Genomic DNA, 23,555 nt, shown 5'->3' on the forward strand with positions numbered 1-23,555 from the left:
GAGAGACAGGAAGCCGAATAACAGAGGCTTCATGATCGGGGGTCCATCCTCCGAGAATAAGAAAGCCCCTAAGTGACGGACCTCCCCAGGTGGGAGGAAGGTTGTCCCACTTCCTTCCCGCCTGGTAAAAAATCTCGTCCAGTGCTTGGATTTTAGGGATAATCAGGAGGGGGCTGAAGTTGGAGTTCAAAAACATTCCCAGAAACACCGTCAGGATTTCAGCCCCCAGAGGCCTAAGGGAGCAGATGGCCCTGCAGCAGGAAGTACTCGCTCTGGTTGTAAAGAGGGTTCTAGTAGAAACACCAGTACCCGAACAAGGGAGAGGGTTTTACTCAACTCTCTTCCTAATGAAGAAGCCGGATGGCTCCTTCAGAACCATTGTCAACTTGAAGAATCTGAACGACCATTTGATTTACAGGCCATTCAAGATGGAATCACTAAAATTGGCCATAAAAATGTTTCCAGAATGTTATATGTGCGTCCTCGATTTGAAGGACGCTTACTACCATGTTCCAATCTTTCCTGCACACCAACAGTTTCTGAGGGTGGCTGTACTGTTCGGCAATAACATAAGGCATTTTCAGTTTGCAGCTCTTCCCTTTGGCATCTCCATGGCTCCAAGGGTTTTCACAAAGATTATCCTGGAAGTCCCAGCGCATCTAAGGGAGAAAGATATCCTAGTCATCCCTTACCTGGACGATTTTTTTAGTGGTGGGCAGATCAAAACAACTCCGCGCACTGGTTCTGGCGGAAGTCATGGCCAGTCTAAATGGCCTGGGTTGAATGTTAAATTTAGAAAAATTGAGACTAGAACCAAAAAAGGTTCAATCATTCCTGGGTCTCATTTTGGACTCTGAAAACCAGACTTGTCTTCTGCCAGAGGAAAAGAAACTGAAGTTCAGTTCCCTCATATCACGCGTAATCCGCAATCCATCCATGACCTTGAGAAATGCAATGTCTCTATTGGGTACAATGACATCTTGTATCCCAGCGGTTCAGTGGGCCCAGTTCCATTCCAGACGTCTTCCGCAGGAGATCCTGACAGCAGACAAACTGCTCAGAGGTCGCCTGGATGGAAGAATATCCCTTCCAAGTTTAGTAATCAACTCGCTGGACTGGTAGATTTACTGGATTCATCCATCTCTGGGGGTTCCTTGGTCTTTCCAGGTGTCCGATACAATTACGACAGACGCAAGCGCAAAAGGCTGGGGAGCTCACCTGAGAGATCATTCAATACAAGGCCTCTGGTCGGACAGCGAGACGGGTCTCTCCTCCAACATGAGGGAGCTGTTGGCAGTCAGAAATGCGCTAGTAGAGTTCAGTTCTCTTCAGGGTCATCACATCCGGATAATGTCGGACAACCGAACGGCAGTCGCCTACATCAATCATCAGGGGGGTACCAGATCCCTTTCTCTGATGTTAGTAGCGGATCAGATCCTTCGTTTTGCAGAGAGTCATCTATTCACGCTCTCGGCGCTGCATATAAGAGGAGAACGTAAAAGCCGATTTTCTAAGTCGACACGTCTTGAAACAAGGAGAATGGGAATTGAATCCAGCGGTATTCCAGCAGATTGTCAGCCGATGGGGACAACCTCAGATAGATCTGTTTGCGAACAAACACAATCGGAAAACCAAAATCTTTTGCTCCCTGAATCCAAAAGAGAAGCCGTTTGCGGTGGACTCGCTGCAAATTCCTTGGGACTTTACCCTGGCCTATGCCTTTCCCCCTCTAATGCTGATCCCTACTATCCTAAGAAAGATCCGAGAAGAACAGGCGAGGGTCATATTGATCGCCCCGTTTTGGCCTAAGAGACCATGGTTCACTTGGATGAAGAGAATGTCCCAAGCGGATCTATGGGTTCTTCCGGACACCCCAGATCTCCTCAGGCAGGGCCCAGTCTTCCATCCCCAAAGATCAGGCCTGCATTTAACGGCCTGGATTTTGAAAGGTCTAGTTACTACTCTACTCTACTGGCGAGTAGGAAGCCGGTGACGACTAGGATCTATGGCAGAACATGGGCTAAATTTCTGTCTACCTCGGGTCAGTCCGCCAAAGGGAGGGTTCCTATTGGTGCCATCCTGGAATTCTTTCAGAAAGGCTTAAGCATGGGGTTAGCCACCAGTACCCTTAAGGTACATGTTATGTTCTGCTACCAAAGCTAAGGAAAGAGAGGAGATCTGTCCCTACTATAAGACTCAGCTGAATCCCTACGATGTAACAGGGAACCTGATCCTGCGATCAGACCTGCTAAAGTCCTAATCTAGTCTGTACGGAGACCTATAGATTTGGGGAGGGAATCCCTACAAGTACTAAGGACTGGGAGGAATATGGGACACCTCCTAACAGAAATAGTAGCAGACAGACGAACAAACAAAATAGATAGAACCTAGAGGTCCGTAGACCAAGCAAACTAACAGAGTTAGATACAGAGCACAGGCTAGCTAGAAAGTAGATATACAATGAAGTCCAGCAAAGCCAGAAGGGCGGAGCAGGATTAAATAGGCCAACAAGGTCATGTGACCAGCAAAGGAAAAAAAACCTAACAGCAAGGTTCTAACAGTACCCCCCCTTCTAAGAGGATCCTCCGGATCCCCTAGGACCAGGCTTATCAGGAAATCTCCTGTGAAACGCTCTGATAAGTCTGGACGCGGAAACATCATCTGACCTCACCCAAGAGTTATCCTCGGGTCCGAAACCTTTCCAGGCCACAAGATACTGCAAACTACCTCTATACCGTCTAGAGTCAAGGATGCGAGAAATTTCATATTCCCCGTCCTCCACCACCGGAGGAACAGAGGCAGAGGCGTCACCATCCGACACAACAGCTTTTTTTAACAGAGAGACATGAAAGACCGGATTAATTCTCCAGGAGGTAGGAACCTCCAACCTAACAGCAGATTGGTTGACAACCTGAAGCACCTTAAAGGGCCCTACAAACTTGGGACCCAATTTCTTAGAAGGAATCCTCAACCGCAGATTCCTAGAGGACAACCAAACCATGTCACCAACAGCGAACAAAACCTCCTGTCGTTTCCTATCAAAGTAGTCTTTAGATTTTCTGTTGGCCTCCTGAAGATTACCACGCACATCCGTCCAAACTCTTTCCAAATCACCGGAAAAATTCTCCTCCTCAGGCACGGCAGATCCCAACTTGGAGAACGACCCAAACGACGGATGTCTCCCAGAACAACAAAAAAAAAGGCGAACAACCAGCAGAAGAAGATGTATGATTGTTCAGAGCAAATTCGGCAAGTGGCAGAAACTCAGACCACCCCTCTTGATTGTCTGCCACAAAACAACGCAAGAACTGCTCAACATCCTGGTTTTTCCTTTCTGTCTGGCCATTAGATTCAGGATGATATCCGGACGAAAACGACAAATGAATTCCCAACCTGTCACAAAAGGCACGCCAAAAACGAGCCACGAACTGAGGACCCCTATCAGAAACAATGTCAGTAGGAACGCCATGAAGTCTGACAATTTCCTTGACAAAGGCCTTAGCGAGAGTTTTAGCGCAGGGCAGTTTGACGAAGGGAACCAAGTGACACATCTTGCTAAAACGGTCCACGACCACCCAGATGACAGTAAAACCCTCAGAGGGGGGAAGGTCAGTTATAAAGTCCATAGCCAAATGTGTCCAAGGAGCACTGGGGACCTCCAAAGGACAAAGCAACCCCGCAGCAGGAGTATGTGAGGACTTAGATCTAGCACATATAGTACATTGGCGCACCCACTTAATGACTTCCTTCTGCCATCCAGGCCACCAAAAACTGCGACCCACCAGTCTCTTGGTCTCAGAGATTCCGGGATGACCTGCCAACCGAGATTCGTGACACTCAACAAACAAATCTCTCCTAAAGGTCCCAGGCACAAACAACCTCCCATGAGGAGTGTTAGATGGGGCATTCTCCTGAGCTTTAAGAATCTCATCTTCCAAAATGGAGTCTAAAGCAGCTATCACAACACCTTCTTGTAAAATGTTTTCCTCTTTCTCAGCACCGACTATGGGAGAAAAACTGCGAGACAAGGCATCCGCCTTAACATTCTTAGTACCAGGGATGTAAGTAACGGAGAAATTAAACCGCGAGAAAAACAGTGCCCACCTAGCCTGACGGGCATTCAGGCGCTTGGCAGCGTCAAGATATATCAGATTTTTATGATCCGTAAGAACCTGAACGGGAAATTCCGCACCTTCCAAGAAGTGGCGCCAGTGTTCAAATGCGAGTTTAATAGCCAATAATTCCCGATTACCAATATCGTAATTCAATTCAGTCTCCGAAAATTTTTTTGAAAAAAATGCACAGGGATGTAATCCATCCCCGTTATCCTGAGACAATACTGCGCCAACCCCCACAGAGGAAGCATCAACCTCAACCAAAAACGGCCTAGTAACATCAGGCTGCATAAGGATGGGAGCAGAGGTGAACCTCTCCTTGAGATACACAAAAGCTTCAATGGCCTCAGAAGACCACTGAACCGCATCAGCACCTTTCCTGGTGAGATCAGTCAGAGGTTTGACAATACTAGAAAAATTTTTTATGAATTTTCTATAGTAATTGGCGAAACCCAAAAACCTCTGTATTGATTTCAAACCAATAGGCCTAGGCCATTCCTGCACAGCCTGAACCTTAACCGGATCCATCTCAAAACCTTTGCTGGAGATAATGTAGCCCAAAAAACTAATTCTCTGTACAGCGAACTCACATTTCTCCAGCTTAGCAAAAAGCGAATTGTCCATTAATAACTGTAATACCTCACGCACGCTCCGCCAATGAGACTCCAGATCTGGCGAATAAATCAAAATGTCATCCAAATACACAACCACATTTTTACCGATCAAAGGTCTAAGGATGTCATTAATCAGATTCTGAAAAAATGCAGGAGCATTAGTAAGACCAAAAGGCATAACCAGATTCTCAAAATGACCCACAGGAGTGTTAAAAGCAGTCTTCCATTCATCACCCTCCTTCATGCGCAACAGATTGTATGCCCCCTTAAGGTCAATTTTAGAGAACCACTTGGCCCCCAATAACTGGTTAAACAGATCAGGAATCAATGGCAGTGGGTAAGGATTGCGTACCGTAATTTTGTTAATCTCACGAAAATCCAGACAAGGACGTAAACCGCCGTCCTTTTTTTTTACAAAAAAAAATCCAACCGCCACAGGAGACTTAGAGGGCCTAATGTGACCGGCGGCCAAACTTGTCTGTATGTATTCCTCCAAAGCCTTCCTCTCAGGAATAGTAAGGTTAAATAAACGACTTTTAGGAAGAGTCGCTCCAGGGACAAATTCAATAGAACAATCATAGTCTCTATGGGGAGGCAAAACCTGCGATTCTTTCTCAGAAAAAACTCTCCAAAAATCCTGAATAGGAACAGGCAATTCTCCCCTATCCAAAGCTGCAATACGCCCGTTACAACACTTGTCATAACATTTATGGCTCCAGGATTTAATTTCACTGGTAGACCAATCCAGTACAGGATTGTGAAATTTTAACCAGGGCAAACCCAATATTACTGGAGAAGGCAAGTTATTCAACACTACCAAATCCAATTTCTCATGGTGAACACCATTAATAGTGAGAGGAAATTCACTGACCTTGAGAGTAATATTCTTCAAAGGGGAACCATCCACCGAAACCACAGCAATGGGGGATGATAAAGGTTCAGGTTTTAAATTGAGTTTTTCCACGAATCCCCCATCAATAACATTCAGTGTAGACCCGCAATCAACAAACACCCGAAATTCCATTAATTTTTCCTGAGCAATCGTGGAAGCAGCTAAAAATATACCCTTGGAATTTAAACAGGCAATACGGGCATGACTGACCATTTTTTTTTCTTTCTTCATACGAAGCTCACAGCCTTTAATCAAATGACCAGATTTCCCGCAATAGAAACACAAGCCTTCTGAAAAACGACGGTGTTTTTCTTGAGAGCGAGGTGCCACCGATCCAATCTCCATCGGTTCACCACTGTTAGTACACACATTATCATAACCAGAAACTGACATAGCAGAGGATTTGCTCTCATTAACCCTTGCACGCAGTCTCCTATCCACCCGTATAGCTAATTGCATAGCCTGTTGCAAATCCTCAGGTGTAGGATAAGCAATTAGCAGGTCTTTAACCTTTTCACTGAGCCCAGCAAGAAATAGACTTTTCAGAGCAGAATCGTTCCACCCTGTTTGAGTGGACCAACGACGAAAATGTGTACAATATTTTTCCATATTACCTGATCCTTGTTTTAAACGTCTCAACTCAGTCTCAGCTGATGCCACACGGTCAGGATCATCATATAATAGTCCTAAAGCAGAAAAAAAACTATCCACTGATCTGAAGCATGTATCACTAGGTTGCAAAGAAAAGGCCCACTCCTGAGGCTCTTTGCGCAAAAGTGACATTATGAACCCTACGCGCTGGGATTCATCCCCAGAGGACTTGGGTCTCAAACGAAAATACAATAAGCAAGCATTTTTAAATGAAAAAAATTCTCGATGTTCACCAAAAAATAAATCCGGAAAACATACCTTAGGCTCCAAGAAATATGCTCCAGGACAGTTACTCACGTGCTGACGGAGCTCGGCCACTTCCAGAGAGAGTCCCTGCAGGTGTTTAGCCAAATCCTGAACCGACACCATGATGGAACAAAAAAAAAAATCTTTCCTTAGAGAATTTACAGGCTGGACTTACTGTTATGTTCTGCTACCAAAGCTAAGGAAAGAGAGGAGATCTGTCCCTACTATAAGACTCAGCTGAATCCCTACGATGTAACAGGGAACCTGATCCTGCGATCAGACCTGCTAAAGTCCTAATCTAGTCTGTACGGAGACCTATAGATTTGGGGAGGGAATCCCTACAAGTACTAAGGACTGGGAGGAATATGGGACACCTCCTAACAGAAATAGTAGCAGACAGACGAACAAACAAAATAGATAGAACCTAGAGGTCCGTAGACCAAGCAAACTAACAGAGTTAGATACAGAGCACAGGCTAGCTAGAAAGTAGATATACAATGAAGTCCAGCAAAGCCAGAAGGGCGGAGCAGGATTAAATAGGCCAACAAGGTCATGTGACCAGCAAAGGAAAAAAAACCTAACAGCAAGGTTCTAACAGTACAAGTATCAGCTCTGGGGGCACTATATAATTGCGACATGGCAGCGAATAGGTGGATCATCAGATTCATTAAAGCTTGCAGTAGATCTAGACCCATTCCTACTCCAAGGATGCCTCCTTGGGACCTTAATCTGGTTCTCGAAGCTCTAACCAAGCCTCCCTTTGAGCCCTTAGAGGAAATTTCGGAGAAAATTCTCACCTTAAAAACAGCCTTGCTAGTAGCTCTAACGTCAGCTCGTAGGGTTAGTGATCTGCACGCGCTGTCAGTTAACCATCCGTTCACTCAGATGTATATGGATAGAGTAATCTTAAGACCAGACCAGGCCTATCTTCCAAAAGTAGCCTCCAAATTCCATAGGACACAAGTAATTACTCTCCCTTCCTTCTATCCTGACCCTAGGGATTCGGAGGAGCAAAAACTTACCCTCTTAACATCTAGAGTGTGATTAGTCCAGTATTTGGAGGTAACGAAGGCCTGGAGAAAAAGTGACTCCTTATTTCATTTCAGGGGGCTAGGAAAGGGCTTCAGGTTACAAGGGGGACCATAGCTAGGTGGGTCAGGGACACCATTAGCTTAGCATACTCTTCTAGCAATCTGCCAGTTCCAGAGAACCTGAAGGCCCACTCCACCAGAGCTGTAGCTGCTTCCTGGGCTGAGAAGGCGGATGTGCCCATCGACCTCATATGTAAGGCGGCAACTTGGTCATCCCCCGCTACATTTTACAAGCATTACCGTCTTGACCTTTCCTCTTCTACTGATCTGTCCTTTGGGAGGAAAGTGTTGCAAGCGGTGATCCCTCCCTCTGGTGTCTGATCTCTAAATCTCTCAGGTGGTGCGGTCATTGGAGAAGGGGAAAAGATCCTAGTTACTTACCGGTAACGGGATTTTACTGAGCCCATGACAGCTCCCTATTTATTCCCTCCCCTTTATCACTTATGGTGTGCACTTCTTAGGGTGTTTTATTAAGAAATGTTTAGGTGGCAGTTATGTACTAACCTATTTTTCGGAGGCCCTCTCATGCTCTGAAACAAAAACTGATGCGGAAGAGAGGTACCGCCTTTTTATTCAGTAGGTTCCTGTCCTTGGTGAGCGGATACCCTCTCTCAGGTGGTGTAAAATCCCATTACCGGTAAGTAACTAGGATCTTTTCCAGAGTGTTAAATGTTTGCCCTATGTCTTATATTGGAGTGTAGACTGCACAGTAAGTGCAGGATTTTTTAGCCAAGAAAAAAAACAAACCGATTTTACACACAGCGTTTTTCATGGTGTGTTTTCTGGACGGAAAATGTATAGTTTGTTGGGCTGAGTTCCCACAAAGAATATTTGGTGAGTTTTTGGAGCTGCAAAAAACACAGCTTGTTACATTTACTGCAAAGTTTGTGGGTTTTTTCTAAATCTCACGCCATTGTGCTTTTTTTTTCTTTTTTACAACGCAGCGTTATAAAAAAAGGCTTGAGGTGCTTTTTTGAAATCCGCAACATATCCTTTTCTCTTGCTGTAAATATATAGTTGATTTTTCCCATAGACTTGAATGAGATGAGGAAAGTCTGCAGGTTCTAAAGCATAAGCTTATGTAGTGCGTTTTCCTCAACAAATGCAGTAAGAACCCATATAATCGGCACACCACATTGTCTATAAAATATTATCTAAGCCAAGTAACCGTGTCCAAATCAAAGCAGTTTTATTTAAGTCATAATATACTAAAAGGAGACCAAAACCGCAGAGTTAAAAAAACAATGAAAAAGCGCAAGTAACAGGTGCAGAAATGCTGCAGAAAATCTGCAACATTAAATACTCATCCTGGGAACTTCAGCTTGGCTCCAAATTGATCATGCTGGCTTAGGGCTCTTTCACATGTAAGTGTGTACAGTACATGTGATGATTTTCCACATTTACTGGAGACATTGACACACGTAGACCCATTCAAATCTATGGGTCTGCGCACATGTCATTTCTACAGACCGTGTGTCCACACGATGACATGTCTGCAAAATGTCTCACACTGAACACACACGGATGACACCGTACCGTCTGGGAATCAGCGGTACAGCTAGCGCTGTTCCCATGCGCCGTGTGCAGAACGCTGCCCTCATCATTGTCTCTTGCTTGCTCTGTGATCAGCAGGAGCAAGGGACAATGTTGGAAGCAGTAGTTTGCTCCCGCAGTGTACAACTCTAAAAATAAGAATAAAATAATAAAATCCTTATACTCACCTGTCCAGAGATGTCCCCCGCTGTAATCCGTGCGACCGCTGATGCCGGGGAGAATGAGCCACTCCAGCGAGCAGTGCCCTGCACTGAGTGACGTTACACCGCTCCTGATCTCCGCGCAGCTCCGGGGAAGTTGGACACTGTGGGAGCAGACTACTACTCCCAACATTGTCCCTTGCTCGTGCTGATCACAGCGCGAGCAAGGGACAATGATGAGGGCAGAGTTCAGCACCCGGCGCTTGGGAACAGCTCTAACTGTACACTGATTCCCAGGCTCCAGTACGTGGGATCCTGATGCGGCACATGTGTGCCACGCAGGTGCACATGGACACAAATATCTCCGGTACTGTTCTTTCCGGTACCGGAAATATCTGGACGTGTGAAACTTGCCTTATGCTGGATGATAAGCCTCACTCTAAGGGTGCAGTCAGACAGCCGTATAAATCGGACCGCCATGTTCGGACTGGGGCGGCGGGTCTCATGATTCGAGCTTGACAGCTTCATATATTTCTATCCAGCTGACACGCTTGGGTCGGGAGAACCGTGGCCAGTCCGAGCATTGCGGTCCGATCTCTGTCCGCTGTACACTGCCTAAGACAACTTTTCAAAAGGCCTCTTCCTTGCTCCCCAAAAAAGTAGATGGCTGTCGGACTAAGTCTCATCATTTGACTGGTCGCCATCTCTCCCAACTGCTCGATACACAATAGTGCTTGGCCAAGAGCTCCTGTGTTCTCTATGAGACGGCCGCTGCCAGACTCCTTTGGTGGCAACTAATCGCATCGAAAACAAAAGGATCAGCAGTCCAAAATTTGGGTAAGTCAGATCCTTATCTCCTCTGACATAATTTTCGCTAGAATATCGGGAGGCCCCCATGCACATTAGATTGTTAGCCGAACCTGCCGACATTGGTCTAATGTATATTGGGGGCCTTAGGTTTACACACCCTCCTGGTTGACTTGCTTGCTTGACCATTTTTTTGGGGGCATCTTAAGCCACTGCTCATTCTAGCTAAGCCACCCCATTAACCATGTCACTACACCCCTTTGACGAGTGAGATGTAATCATTATTTTAAAAACTTTTTAAAACTCATAAATACAAAAATAGTGTCACTCCTTTTTTTTTTTTTTTTTTTTTTTTTTTATATAACCTTTAACTACTGGTGCACTCTAGAAGTTTTTTGTCTTTTCATTATTACTTGTAGTTCTATATAACATGAATATACTGCTTGTTTTTTTAATAGGAAAGCCATGTTGATCCCACGCTTGCCTCATTTCCCGTTCTTCGGAAGGACTTTGTTCCCTTTCTGCTTAATTTTCTGCGTGAACAGACCAATCAGGTTCTGAGTTATGGGCCGTCTACCCCAGCCAAAACCCCAAATTCAAAGACTATTGCCAAAGCCTCCAGTGTTGGCAGTCAAAGAACCAACCCAGAGAAGAGAACCAACAACTCGACAGGACATCGAGGAAGCCGAATTCAGCTGTTTGCACAAACCCCCAATAGTTCAGGTTCCTCCGATATGTGTTTCCTGACTCCCAATTCTGCACCAAGTGACTCCTCTTTTATGGTAAGGCCCAACTTTAGTAGAACGAGTTTTCAAACTAGTCCTAACTCAAGTTGCAGCCCTGCCCAACACAACAATGAAAAGCGATCTGCACAAAAACCGAATCTTGGGAACTTTTTGGTGCTCACTCCGGAAGGACAAACAACTAAACGGAACAGAAAAAAGAACAATACATCTAATCGCAATGTTTCTAAAGACGCAAGTAAACGCTCCTTGGAAGATGAGGCACAAGGAGAGAACAGTCCTTGGAGTATGCGCAGGGGAAAGCAAGGGAGCGCTAATTCAAGCACCTCGCCTAATAGTGTCCAGCTAAATATTAACAACTTAGAAGAATTTCCTCCTATGGGAGCTTCCTGCGAGTCTTCAAGGTAAGAAAAATGAGAATTTCTCTTATGTTATAGAACAAAAATATAGCAGTAATCCATGTTGTCTCGTGAAGAACCAGCTAATGTTGAAGAGAAATACAAATTTCTTCTGCCTTGTAAAGTTTACAGGTGTATGTAAACAGCATAATAAGGCAGGTATTTAGTGCCAAGCATCGGATACCATTCAACAAGCTTTGGTGAAGGTTCCCATCCTTGGCATTACATATACGTCTCCTGCACAGAGCCATGGTATGCCCACCATACGTTACATGTCAATTTGTTGCATGCAAGTTGATCTCAAATCAGATTTCTCTGCAAAATTGCTCTTGATTTATACATTACAATGCTAATACAAATTTAGAGGTGAAAAAGTTTTTTTTATTTCTGGAAGGTTAAAAACCTTTGAAATTGTAAAGTATCACATAAAATAACCCTATATGGAAAACATTCTGCATGCAATTATCGTTATATGATTGAACATGCGAGTCCATTTTTGATGGATTCACTTGAGTGGTTGGATCCTTAGTTTTGTGGTGCAATTGATTGCATAAAATGTAAAGAAAAATACATTTCACCTGTATATGTTTCACCAGCAAAAATTGTGCAGCCAATAACTTCGCTGCAAATCCGCAGCAATTTGTAGTAAAAAGTTGTTTTTAGGTTGGGTTCGACCGGAATATTGGCATTTTCCGACCAGTCACTGTAGCTCTGTGTGTTTGTCTGCATCAGACAAGTGCAGAAGCTGACTGCCATTACATGCATTGTCTCTTTAATAGCATGGGGGGGACACTGTACTATGGGTTCAGGCCCTGATACTAGGATGGTAACACCTGCCAGTAACTTCTTAGCCAGTAGGAAAATAAAACTAAAGTCCCTGATAACCGCTTTAATGCAAGGACCACATTTGACTTCTTCAAGGTCACAGCCCTCCTGCCACCTCTAGTCTCTGGTTTGAATGTGGCATGGCTGCTTCTCTGGCGGCATTATCTTGGTTTCTAAAGATTTTTTTCGTACCCTTTTGGGAGCCCACCTTACATTTGATATTTTGTGTGCTATTTTTTCTAATCTTTAGAGCATCTTCTGACTGCTTCCGGGCAGTATGCAGTTTCTGCTAGAGTCTTCTGACAGGCCAAGGCCGCATTCTCCCTTCTTTTCCTACAGAGCGCAGCTGGCTATTTTCCCTTCCCTCTTCACTTCAGAAGGCATCATCTTTTCTCTGAGGTCTTCTAAAGGAATATGCACATGGCGTCTTTTAGACACTGGCTTCCCTGCCGAGTTTTTGAAGGGGAAGACACCTCAGGAAAGCGCTGATGGTGTTTTTCCTGAATCGACTTTTGTGGTGTCTTTTGCGGTGGTTTTACTACTGGTTTCTCACCCCCCTCTACATTCTATATATAAAATAGTGGCAGCTTCCAAGTGAAAGCCGCCTGAAGAATGGAGCGGTTACTTCTTCTAAGCCTGAACCAGTCAAAAGAAGTGACAAAAAACAGAACATATGCATAGCAAATCGTTTTGACATTGCTGTGCATTATGTTCATTCTTTTGTACAAGGTTTTTATGGCTTGTAATGTGCTAATGCGGCTTTTTATGGTGGGATAATGTTTTTTAGCCCGACAAAAACATTTTCCTCTACGATGGCCTTGCAGTCTGCTCATCATCATCAATGGACACAGTACAGGACATTAGTATTAGACCGCTAATCATACACTCCCATTTCAATAGTTTTCCAGGAGCAAATATCTATCCTAATCGCTCCCATAAGAGGGACAGGGTCTCCTTACACAGATCCCCTTCAGCATCCTGGGCACACTCTCATGTAGGAAAAACAGTGGAGAAATACTGTCTCCCACCTTGTCTGAATTCTTTGGGGACACTTGTGACTCTTGAGTCTGAGCAAAATGCTAATCAGACCTCGGGCTCCCTAGACCTTCATTCAGGCAGTGAAAGACTCCCTCCATATTAAGTGTTATTCAACCTCACACTTTTTCAAGGAGATAATATTTTTTTCTAATGGCGGCGCGTGTGTTTTCCTGATCTTAATTGGTGGAGCACTTCTTTTGCCATCAGGGGAAAGGCTTCATTGACTTTCTCCAATGGGTCTGATGTCTTCTTTACGGAGAGATTTGTTCTTCAGTGGTCCTCTACAACCGCCACCTTGTTCTTATCCAACATGGCTTTCCTCGGCGACCTTCTAAATGCATACATTGTTAATGTGCCCTTATTCCCAGGAGAGTATATCCTTAGATTAAAAAGCATCCACATGCAAACACTCCTCCTAGGGGAGGTCTAAGATTTTCTTTCCTCCTCAGGAAGAATTGTTTCCTCTGTCCATTTGAACCCCTCTTTTCCAGACGTGACATCCTGCTGTGGCCCACTGGTTATTTCGATTGAGAGGGTACATCTCTCTTGCCCCTGTTTGGGTTACTATAGTTTTCTGTGGTCCAAACTACTTGGCTACACCGTGCTTGTCTTCTACAACCTTCAACCAGATCTTCAGGGCCTCTCCACTCAGTAACTGCTCGCCTTGACTTTTCTTCGTGGAGCTTCCCCTGTGGGTGCAAATGTGGCAGTCAGGTAAATGGATGTATAGATTGCTTGTCACTGTTCAATCAGTTCTTGGACCGTGTACAAGAAAACGTTCTCTTTTGGGAGGAAAACTTTGGCGCTTGAACAAATTGAGCAATTCCAGTGAGTCCTCAGTGTGTCAAGGTCTGTTTTAGATGGATTGACTGGCGACACGATACGAACGCCGATAGGTAGATTTTTACCAATAGGTGGTCGTTTGAATTCATGTTTACACAGGCAGACAAAAGCAAACAATGTGCACTGACCGATCTATACTAGACCGGTCAGTGCACATAGCCTACCATAGTTCTCGGCCGATCAAGACTGATGCATCGCCGAGAACAATGATCTTTTGTGGTGCATAAAAGATAATTTCACCTGATTAAATTATCTTTTTTGCTCATTCATTGGTTGATTGTCAGCCTCTTTTTCGTACCAAGATAATTGAGAAACGAGCGTTTTCATCAACACTCTTTCCCGATTATCTGGCAGTGTAATAAATGCCCTTTTAGAGCCGGCTATTGTGGTGTGTGCGCTGATCTTTCTTTAGGGAGAGTTCTTTGTCTCTTCCCTCACTCTCCTGCCTCAGGTTCTCCAATTGGTCCCTTAGAGATCCAGGCTGGCCTTGCTGAACCTCGTATGCAACCTAGTTCTTGAAGTCTCTGGCACTCCTTGGCCTCTTCCTTTTCAGGGTCCTCTATTACCCTGCCCCCCTTATTTCAACTACACTTTTTTTTACATAGCTGGTGAGGCAGAGCTTCGAATTTTCAAGGGTCTTTTGTGGCTCTATTATCTTGATGTTTTAGGTTAACCCTCTCAGTATCTTCGGTAACGTTGGCTTTGCTCCCTATTATTTTTGTACTTGGACTTCTTATTATTCCAGCTGCTTTGCTGAGATTTTCAGTCTCCATCCTGGAGGGACACCTCTTGTTGACCATTACCATTTATTCGAAGGAACTGTATTCTAGCTAGGCTCTCCTGCAGGTTTTGGATTCCTCTTTCTTCATCAAGACTAGTGTTGAGCCACCACCGTAGTGTTCGAGTTTGGTTCGGTTCGTCGAACACCCGTGTGTTAGCCGAACTGTTCGTCGAACACCTTCGAACACCGTTAAAACCAATAGCAGGCAAACAAAAACACATAGAAACACATAGAAAACACCTTCAAAGGTGTCCAAAAGCTGACAAACTGCTCAGAAGACATAACTAACACATGGAAAAGTGACAAGTACATATAGTCATGCGAAAATAAAAGAGGTGGAGGAGTAAAAGGAGGGGGAGACACAGATATAGGCATGTCATGCCCTTCTAAAATCCAAAAAGTGAGAAGCCGACACGGCCAGTCCGCTCCTGCCCGTGCCACCTCCGTGTTGCCGGGTTTGTGCCAGAGCCGCGGTGAACCCTGACGGCCAGCCCCCCTCTCCCAATACTGGTGCCTGTCCGCTGGTGGGTCGAGCGAGCCCCCCTGTGTTGGAGGCAGCTCTAAGCTTTTTAATTTAAATTGTCTCTCTAATTTGAATGAATACACTTTAAATCCATTTACAAGGATCTATTGGAGGGCAAGTCTCATGCCAGCAGCCGCGGTAATTCCAGCTCCAGTAGCGTCCACTAAAGCTGCTGCAGTTAAAAAGCTTTTATAAGGATCGAGCTCGGCTGTCCACCGCAAGGCATCCTACTGCCAGTCCCAGCCCCTATGCCTTGGGGTGCCTCCTGATGCTCTTCACTAAGTATCCCATGGTCCCGAAGCATTTCCTTTGAAAAAATTAAGTGTCTAAACTACAGGTGGTGTAGCTTGCTTAACAGCTGGGATAATCCGCTGACTAGCAGACACTGCTACTAGGCACAAAGTATTTCCTGGGCTAGATGCAGTTAAAAATTTGTAATTAGATACTCTCGTTGGATGCTGAGAAAGCATTCCATAGAGTCTCCTGGCACGCCATATATGATTCTCTTAAAAAGCTTGGGGTAGGGGTCTAGGGGACCCTTTTATAGCCAAAATCACGGCCCTGTATCGCAATACGTCACCTAGGCTGAAGATAAATGGAACTGTAGCACCCTGAGGGCTCGGTTGCTACAGACATATTGCACCTCACCCAGAGGTGTGATATCTCACTCTCAGGTAAGGATGGAGTGTGGATCAGGACCCGACACCTGCATGCATTACACCACATTGCCGTGGGGCAGGGCGACCAATATGCCCCTGAGATGGGCACGACAGTCCCTGTCCCTGGCTGGAGTGGGGGGAGGGAACACTGAGGAAGGGGAACCCTGTAGTGCAGGAGCAGGGAGGAAGCAGTTCCTGGGTGCATTGAGAAGGGAGTATAAAAGGTGGGCACCATCTTAGTTCAGTGCAGAGAAGTCTGAGCAGAAGTGGCAGGGAGCAGGGGCTCTGCATGAGCTCTGCTCCGGAGGCGGGCCTAGTAACAGAGGCCCAGGCCTGGAAGAGGGAGAAGGAAGGAAGAGGAGCGGAGAAGGCTCCAGGAACGAGGAATGAAGGGATCCCAGGGGTGCGGACGGGCGAGTCGCCACCGCACGCCCGAATCCACCTGCGTGGAGGGGTCAGGCCAAAGGGGGAGACCGGTCCCCGAACTAGTGGAGGCAGGAAACGACCCTCAGCTAGAAACCGGAGGCTCTGACATTTTATGTGGCGTCCGGCTCCGGGTGTCCCAAGGCCCAGGGGGTGCGTCAGAACATTTTCATCACCTTTCACAATCACCAATGGGACAAGGCAGGGATGTCCTCTGTCCCCTCTCTTATACATCCTAGTGACGGAGCACCTGCTCTCATCAATTCGCCATAACCCCAATATTAGGTGGATTGAGGTGGGAGGCACCGAGTACAAGTGCTCTCTATTTGCTGATGATGTCCTAGTATATATCACTCAATCACATATATCCATCCCTGCTGTTATGGCTGAAATAGATCACTTTGTTACATGGTAAAATTTTAAAATCAATGCAGCGAAGTCTGAGGCCCTCGAGGTCTCCCTCCCCAAATCCATATAGGATTCCATCCAGTCCAACTTTCCCTTTGCCTGGCCCTCACAGGGTATCAAATACTTAGGAATTCCTATTCATAGAGACCTCTCCCATCTATGTTATCTTAATTTTGGGCCCTTTATTGAACAATTCCATACAGACCACGGTTGGCAAGTTAGAACTGTAAGATTCACTACGTGAACCACTGGTGTTTTGTGGAAAAGCACATGTACACTGCGTTCCAAATTATTATGCAAAAAGTGTTTAGGAGTGATAAGGGAAGAATTTGTTTGTTTGTCAGTTAAACTCATTGATGGTGATGTGTGTCAGGGCTCTTTATATCACTGTAAGCAACTGCAGACACCTGTGCTAATTAGTTTGGCAGGTGTGTCCAATGAAAGGCAAGACTACTTAAGAAGGCTCTCTCACATTATTAAGCAGCCTACATTTTCTGCCAAAATGGGAAAGAAAAAGGATGTGTCGGCTGCTGAGAAGCAACAAATTGTGGAGTGTTTAGGTCAAGGCATGACTACAATCAACATTGTGCGATGATCAGGATGAAGTGTCTTGGCAATCAAGAAGTATGTAGCTGATTCACAGTACACACGTGTGCGTGCTGATAAGGGCAAATTGAGGACTCTTTCCTACAGGCAATTACGTCAGGTTAAAAGAGCAGCGGCAAGAAAGCCTTGTCATAGCAGCAGACAAGTTTTTGAAGCTGCTGGTGCCTCCAACGTCCCCCGAACAACAAGATGCAGGGTCCTTCAGAGGTTTGCAGCTGTGCATACGCCATCCTGTCGACCTCCTCTATCCACTTCACACAAGCAGAAACTGCTCCAGTGGGCCAAACATTACATGAAGACTGATTTCAAAACTGTTTTGTTCACGGATGAGTGCCGTGCAGCGCTCGATGGTCCAGATGGATGGAGTGGAGGATGGCTGGTTGATGGACACCCCACGCAAACACGGCTACAGCGCCAACAAGGAGGAGGTGGAGTAATGTTTTGGGCTGGAATCATGGGGAGAGAGATTGTCGGCCCCTTTAGGATCCCTGAAGGCGCTAAAGATGAACTCCATAATGTATGTGGATTTTCTCAAACAGCACTTCCTGCCATGGTTCAAGAAGAAGAACCGTGTATTTCACAGCAAGATCATTTTTCTGCATGATAATGCACCATCTCATGCTGCACATAAAACATCTGCATCTCTGGCTGATATGGGCATAAAAGGGGACAAACTTATGGTGTGACCCCCCATGCTCCCCTGACCTCTACCCCATTCAGAACCTTTGGAGCATCATTAAAAGGAGTGTCTATGATGGCGGGAGGCAGTTCACATCTAAGCAACAGCTCTGGGAGGGTATTCTGTCCTCATGCAAAACAATTGAAGCAGAAACCATCCAAAACCTGACAAATTCAATGGACGAGAGAGTTCAGAAGCTCCTTTCGAACAAGGGGTCCTATGTGAAAATGTAACATCACCTACAATAAAGTTTTGAGTTGAAAACTGTTTGATTTCAGTTTCTAACAACCTGCTAATGCTTATAATTTCAAAAATGACCATTTTTTTGGTCTTTATTAAAATGAAAAGGTTGATCGAAAAGTTTGGGGGATCTAAGAGTGTGGCAACCCAGTAGTCATGATTACTTCGAATTCTGACAATATGAGGGTAATGCTGCAGGTAGTGCAGCAAGAAGGCACTTATGTGTCTTGCGCATCTCGGAGCCCCAAAATTATTTTCAGGGCTAGATGCAGCTAAAAATTATTTTTAATTTTAAATCTGGTGGAGCTTATTATAGATGGCCTAATAGGATCAGTGCTGCACACTGCTACAAAGCCCAAATTATTTTCCAGCCAAGATACAGATAAACATGATTAGTAATTTGAAAGCTTAAAACGGTTGGTAGGGTGATTTTAACCAATCATCAAGCTTTTACTCTCCCCAGGATGACACAGGGGTAGAAAAGTCGTTTCGGATCCATGATTTGTTCATCTTTATGAACGTGAGTCTGTCTACATTATCAGTGGAGAGCCGCGTGCGCTTATCTGTCAGCACACCACCAGCAGCGCTGAACACACGTTCAGACAGAACGCTGGCTGCGGGGCATGACAAGATCTCCAAGGCGTAAGTGGCTAGCTCCGGCCATTTATCCAGATTGGAAGCCCAAAAAGAGCAAGGGTCCAGTGACACAGTCGTGGCTTCAATGTTTACTTGGAGATACTCCTGTACCATCGTCTCTAGGCGTTGACTATGTGTCAGACTTCTTGTCTCCTGTGGCCTTGCAAAGGATGGGCTAAAAAAGTGGTGAAATGATTCCGCAAAATTGATGTTACCAGCAGATACTGTGGTTCTGTTACGGTTTGAGTGCTGAACACTTGACGGTCCCACAGTTGGCAAGTTGGAACTGTGAGATTCACTACGTGCACCACTGGTATTTTGTGGAAAAGCACATGTAAGATTCTGCAACAGTCTCTGCTGATACTCCTGCATGCGTGCATCCCTTTCTATGGCAGGAATAATTTCTGCAAATTTACTTTTGTACCGGGGATCTAACAGTGTGGCAACCCAGTAGTCAGGATTATTTCTAATTCTCACAATTCGAGGGTCATGTTGCAGGTAGTGCAGCAAGAAGGCACTCATGTATGTTGCGCATCCAGGAGCACCAAGTCCCTGTTGTGTTGGTGGCGAGGTAACAATCATGCTTCCTTCCTCTGTCCTCTCCCCCCAACCTCGCACAACAGAAATGTGATCAAGGTCTCCCTCATCTGAGGAGTCTTCCATCAGTTCGTCCTCCACTTCTTCCTGGGCTCCTGCACCTTCCTCACTAGTTTGGCTGCTACCATGCGCCCTGGTAAAACCATCTCCCCCACCCTCACATGCCTGCCGCCTTGGTGCTGCCGACCGTCTGGACCTTGCAGATGTTAGCCCTTCCGCATACAACTCCTCCTCCTCTACTTCCTCCACCTCCTCTTGTGCCACCACCTGACTCCGAATTCTGTTTAACATGTGCTCCAGCATGTAAATCACCGGAATAGTCATGCTGATAATGGCATCGTCAGCACTAAACATCTTCGTCGCCATTTCAAAACTGTGCAGAAGGGTGCATAGGTCCCTGATCTGAGACCACTCCTCCAGCGTGATTTGCCCCACCTCTGAATCTCGTTGGCCGAGGCTATACGTCAGAACGTATTGCACCAGGGCTTGTCGGTGCTGCCACAGTCGCTGCAACATGTGCAGAGTTGAATTCCACCGGGTAGGCACATCGCATTTTAGCCGGTGAAGTGGCAGGCCCAACGACTTCTGTAGAGATGTAAGTCGCTGAGCTGCGGGATGCGAACGGCGGAAGTGAGCACACAGCGACCGTGCCCTCTGCAGAAGGCCATCTAGTCTGGGATAGTGGGCTAAAAATTGCTGGACAACCAGGTTCAACACGTGAGCCATACAAGGCACGTGTGTGACATTGCCCCGGCGAAGGGCCGCACCCAGGTTTGCAGCATTGTCGCACACGGCCTTCCCTGGTTTCAGGTCCAGTGGAGACAACCATTCATGAAATTGGTTCTCCAGAGCTGACCACAACTCCTCAGCTGTGTGACTCACATTTCCCAGACATTTCAAAGTAAAAACCGCCTGATGACGTTGAGCCCTACTGCCAGCATAGTAAGGAGGTGTGCAGGATCCCTTCTGCGCAGTTAGAAAGCTTGTGGCATGACCAGACAAGCTTTGGGTGCAGGTGGAAGACCGAGAGGAGGTTGAGGAGGCAGAAGCAGTGGAGGAACTTTGAGATAAAGAGGATTGACGCACAACTCGTGGGGACGGCAAGACTTGGACAGCAGCCCCTTGTCCTGCTGTCACCATAGTTACCCAGTGCCCAGTCAGCGATATGTAACGCCCCTGTCCATGCCTACTCGTCCAAGTGTCTGTGGTGAAATGCACCCTGTCACACACAGAGTTTCTCAAAGAAGCGGTGATGTTGTGTGCGACATGCTGGTGGAGCGCAGGCACACCTTTCTTTGAGAAGTCGTGCCGACTGGGCATCTGGTACTGGGGCACTGCGACGGACATAAGGTCTCGAAAATCCTCTGTGTCCACCAGGCGGAAAGGCAGCATTTCTGTAGCCAAGAGCTTGCAGATGGTGAAATTCAACCTCTTAGCTTACTCATGGCTAGGAGGAAATGGTCTTTTACTTGTCCACATCTGAGGGACCGAGGGCTGGCTATTGTGCTTAGACGGGGTTGATAAGGGTGTACCCGGCAAACTGCCGGTCTGTGAGGAAGATGCAGGCGGACATGTTAGGTTGCCTTGATCCAAAGGTGGTGCTATCGATGTCGGACAGCGCTCAACACCAGCTGGTGTTACCACCTCCAAAGAAAATGATGACCTGCCAATCACGCTGGCTGTTGCGGGTAAAGAGGTGGCAGGTCTGCGCCCCAAAACAGGTGTGACTGCTGTCCCCCCAGTCACAGAGGATGAACAGGCCGCGGATGCACAAGATATGGCAGACGGTGGTTGGCCCGGCCGGCTAGGCCGCATTGTAGCACACTGAGCTTCCCACTGCAACTTATGCTTCATGTCCATGTGCCGGTTCATGCATGAAGTACTCAAACTATGTATTTTTTGGCCTCTACTTAGCTTTTGCTGACAAATGTTACAGATAACACGAGTTGGGTCATCTTTATCGATCTGAAAAAATGCCCGGGCTATGCAAGGCTTAGCACCCATGCGACCTGAAGAGCCACCACGACTTGTGGTGAGAGGCAGAGTTGTGTTTGAGGATGCAGTTGTTGACGTGCTTCCAGTACTACGTCTCTGTCCAGGAAGGCGCAACCTGACCTCGTCGTCACTAGCATCTTCCTCCACCTCCTCTGCTGACCTCATCTCTTGGCTGACTGTGGGTTGACAGTAAGTGGGATCTCCAACCTCATCATCATCACCCTGTGTGTTATCACACCCGTCGTCCTCAGAGCCAACCTGTTCCTGCCCTGACAAAAAACTAAAGTTGTCGCTCCAATCAGGTATTTGAGTCTTATCTTCGTCTTCCTCATTGTCTCCACCAACAGGAGTTACAGTTTGGGAATGAGGGTCTACATTATGGTCAGAACCTTCTGCGTCTGGTCCTGGATCCGACTCATAAAGATTCTGGGCATCAGTGCAGATCATTTCCTCGTCTGGATTCACAGAAGCGCTGGAGTCGACCTCTGATTCCCAGGCTATAGTATGAGTAAACAGCTCTGCAGACTCAACCATCTGTTCTACCTCATACTCAGACGGGCAGCTGGAGATTTGGGAGCTGTGAGGAAGCAAGTGCGATTTGGGTGACACCTTTGAGGACTGGAGTATTTGTGATGTTGAAGTTGATGTGGAGGAGAGCCCACTTAAAGGAGCACTTGATATCCGTTGAAGCACCTGCTGTTTTTGTGCCTCATCTGGAATTTGTAGCGATTGGCGTGGCCGTAAGAAAGGGATCTTATCACATTGTCCGCTAAAAGAAGTAGACATTTTAGTTTGGCTGGAAGATGGTCTTTCTTCTGCAGATGTTACTGTTGCTTTAACACCTACCCCACGGACACAACCTTTTTTCCCCTTCCCAACACGCCTATTCCCCTTTCCACCAGCAGCAGGCCTTTTTCCACTCATTTTGGTGGTTAACTAATTCACAACTCTGGAGTTGTTTGCACAAAAAAACAATGGATGGTAACCGAGCAGAGCTGAGTGGCCAAACTGTGGTATTAGGCCAAAACTATTGGCTGGGTTAGATGCAGAAAAAAATTATATTCAATTTGCAACCTGATGGAGGTCAGTATAGATGGACTAATACAACAAGTCCCACACACAGCTAGAAGCCCAATATTTTTTCAGAGGTAGATGCAGAAAAAAATATATTCAGTTTGCAACCTGATGGAGGTCAGTATAGATGGACTAATGCAACAAGTCCCACACACAGCTAGAAGCCCAATATTTTTTCAGAGGTAGATGCAGAAAAAAATATATTCAGTTTGCAACCTGATGGAGGTCAGTATAGATGGACTAATAGAGAAAGTCCGACACACTGCTAGAAGGCCAAATATTTTTTCAGAGCTAGATGCAGAAAAAAATTAGATTCAGTTTGCAACCTGATGGAGGTCAGTATAGATGGACTAATAGAATGATGCTATGCCCAAAAGATTTTACTTCACTAGGTGCAGTAAAAAAATTGGTATTCTATACACAGGTGGTATATCTTGCAACACAGATAGGCTACTCCACTGACTAACACACTCTGCAATAGGCCAAAAAGGATTAGCTTTGCTAGATTCAGCCAAATGCTGTGAAAAAAACTTGCACAGCACTGGCACAGACCTGCCTGGCAAAAACTGATAGGAACTGATGTAACCTAGTCCTGAAAAGGACTCCAATTACAATTAGTCTTTACTCCCACAACCTATCTATTTAAGAGCACAGACCTGCCTGATAAAAGTCGTAGGAAATGCTGTAACCTAGTCCTTAAAAGGACTGCAATCACAACTATTCCCTACTCCCAAGCTATCTGTATATTTGTGCGAAAATTGGCTTGAAATTAACAAGGTATAGCGCACACAGCAACAGCGGTGCCGTCTAACACGCAGCTGCAGCAGTGAGAAAATGGTGGCGACGGGGAAAATGGCTTGGTCTTATAGGGCAAGGACATGTGACATACACTGCCAATGACACATGCCCTTGCTTGTGTGAAAAAAAGCACTTCGCTCCGTGTGTGCGCTGCTGATAGGCTGACAGATTGCACCTCC

General features: G+C 46.0%; 1 protein-coding gene across 1 annotated transcript in view; it reads left to right on the forward strand.

Moving 5' to 3' along the window:
* CDAN1 (codanin 1) overlaps positions 1-23,555 on the forward strand; it is a 72,743-nt gene that overhangs the window by 9,325 nt on the left and 39,863 nt on the right. The window contains exon 2 of the mRNA XM_073638855.1: positions 10,569-11,257. Coding sequence (XP_073494956.1) covers positions 10,569-11,257 — 689 coding nt within the window. The remainder of the gene's footprint in view (positions 1-10,568; positions 11,258-23,555) is intronic.

Source organism: Phyllobates terribilis, unplaced genomic scaffold, assembly GCF_046119375.1.
Source record: "Phyllobates terribilis strain yellow unplaced genomic scaffold, ASM4611937v1 Scaffold_7__3_contigs__length_470593459, whole genome shotgun sequence".
NCBI lineage: Eukaryota > Metazoa > Chordata > Amphibia > Anura > Dendrobatidae > Phyllobates > Phyllobates terribilis.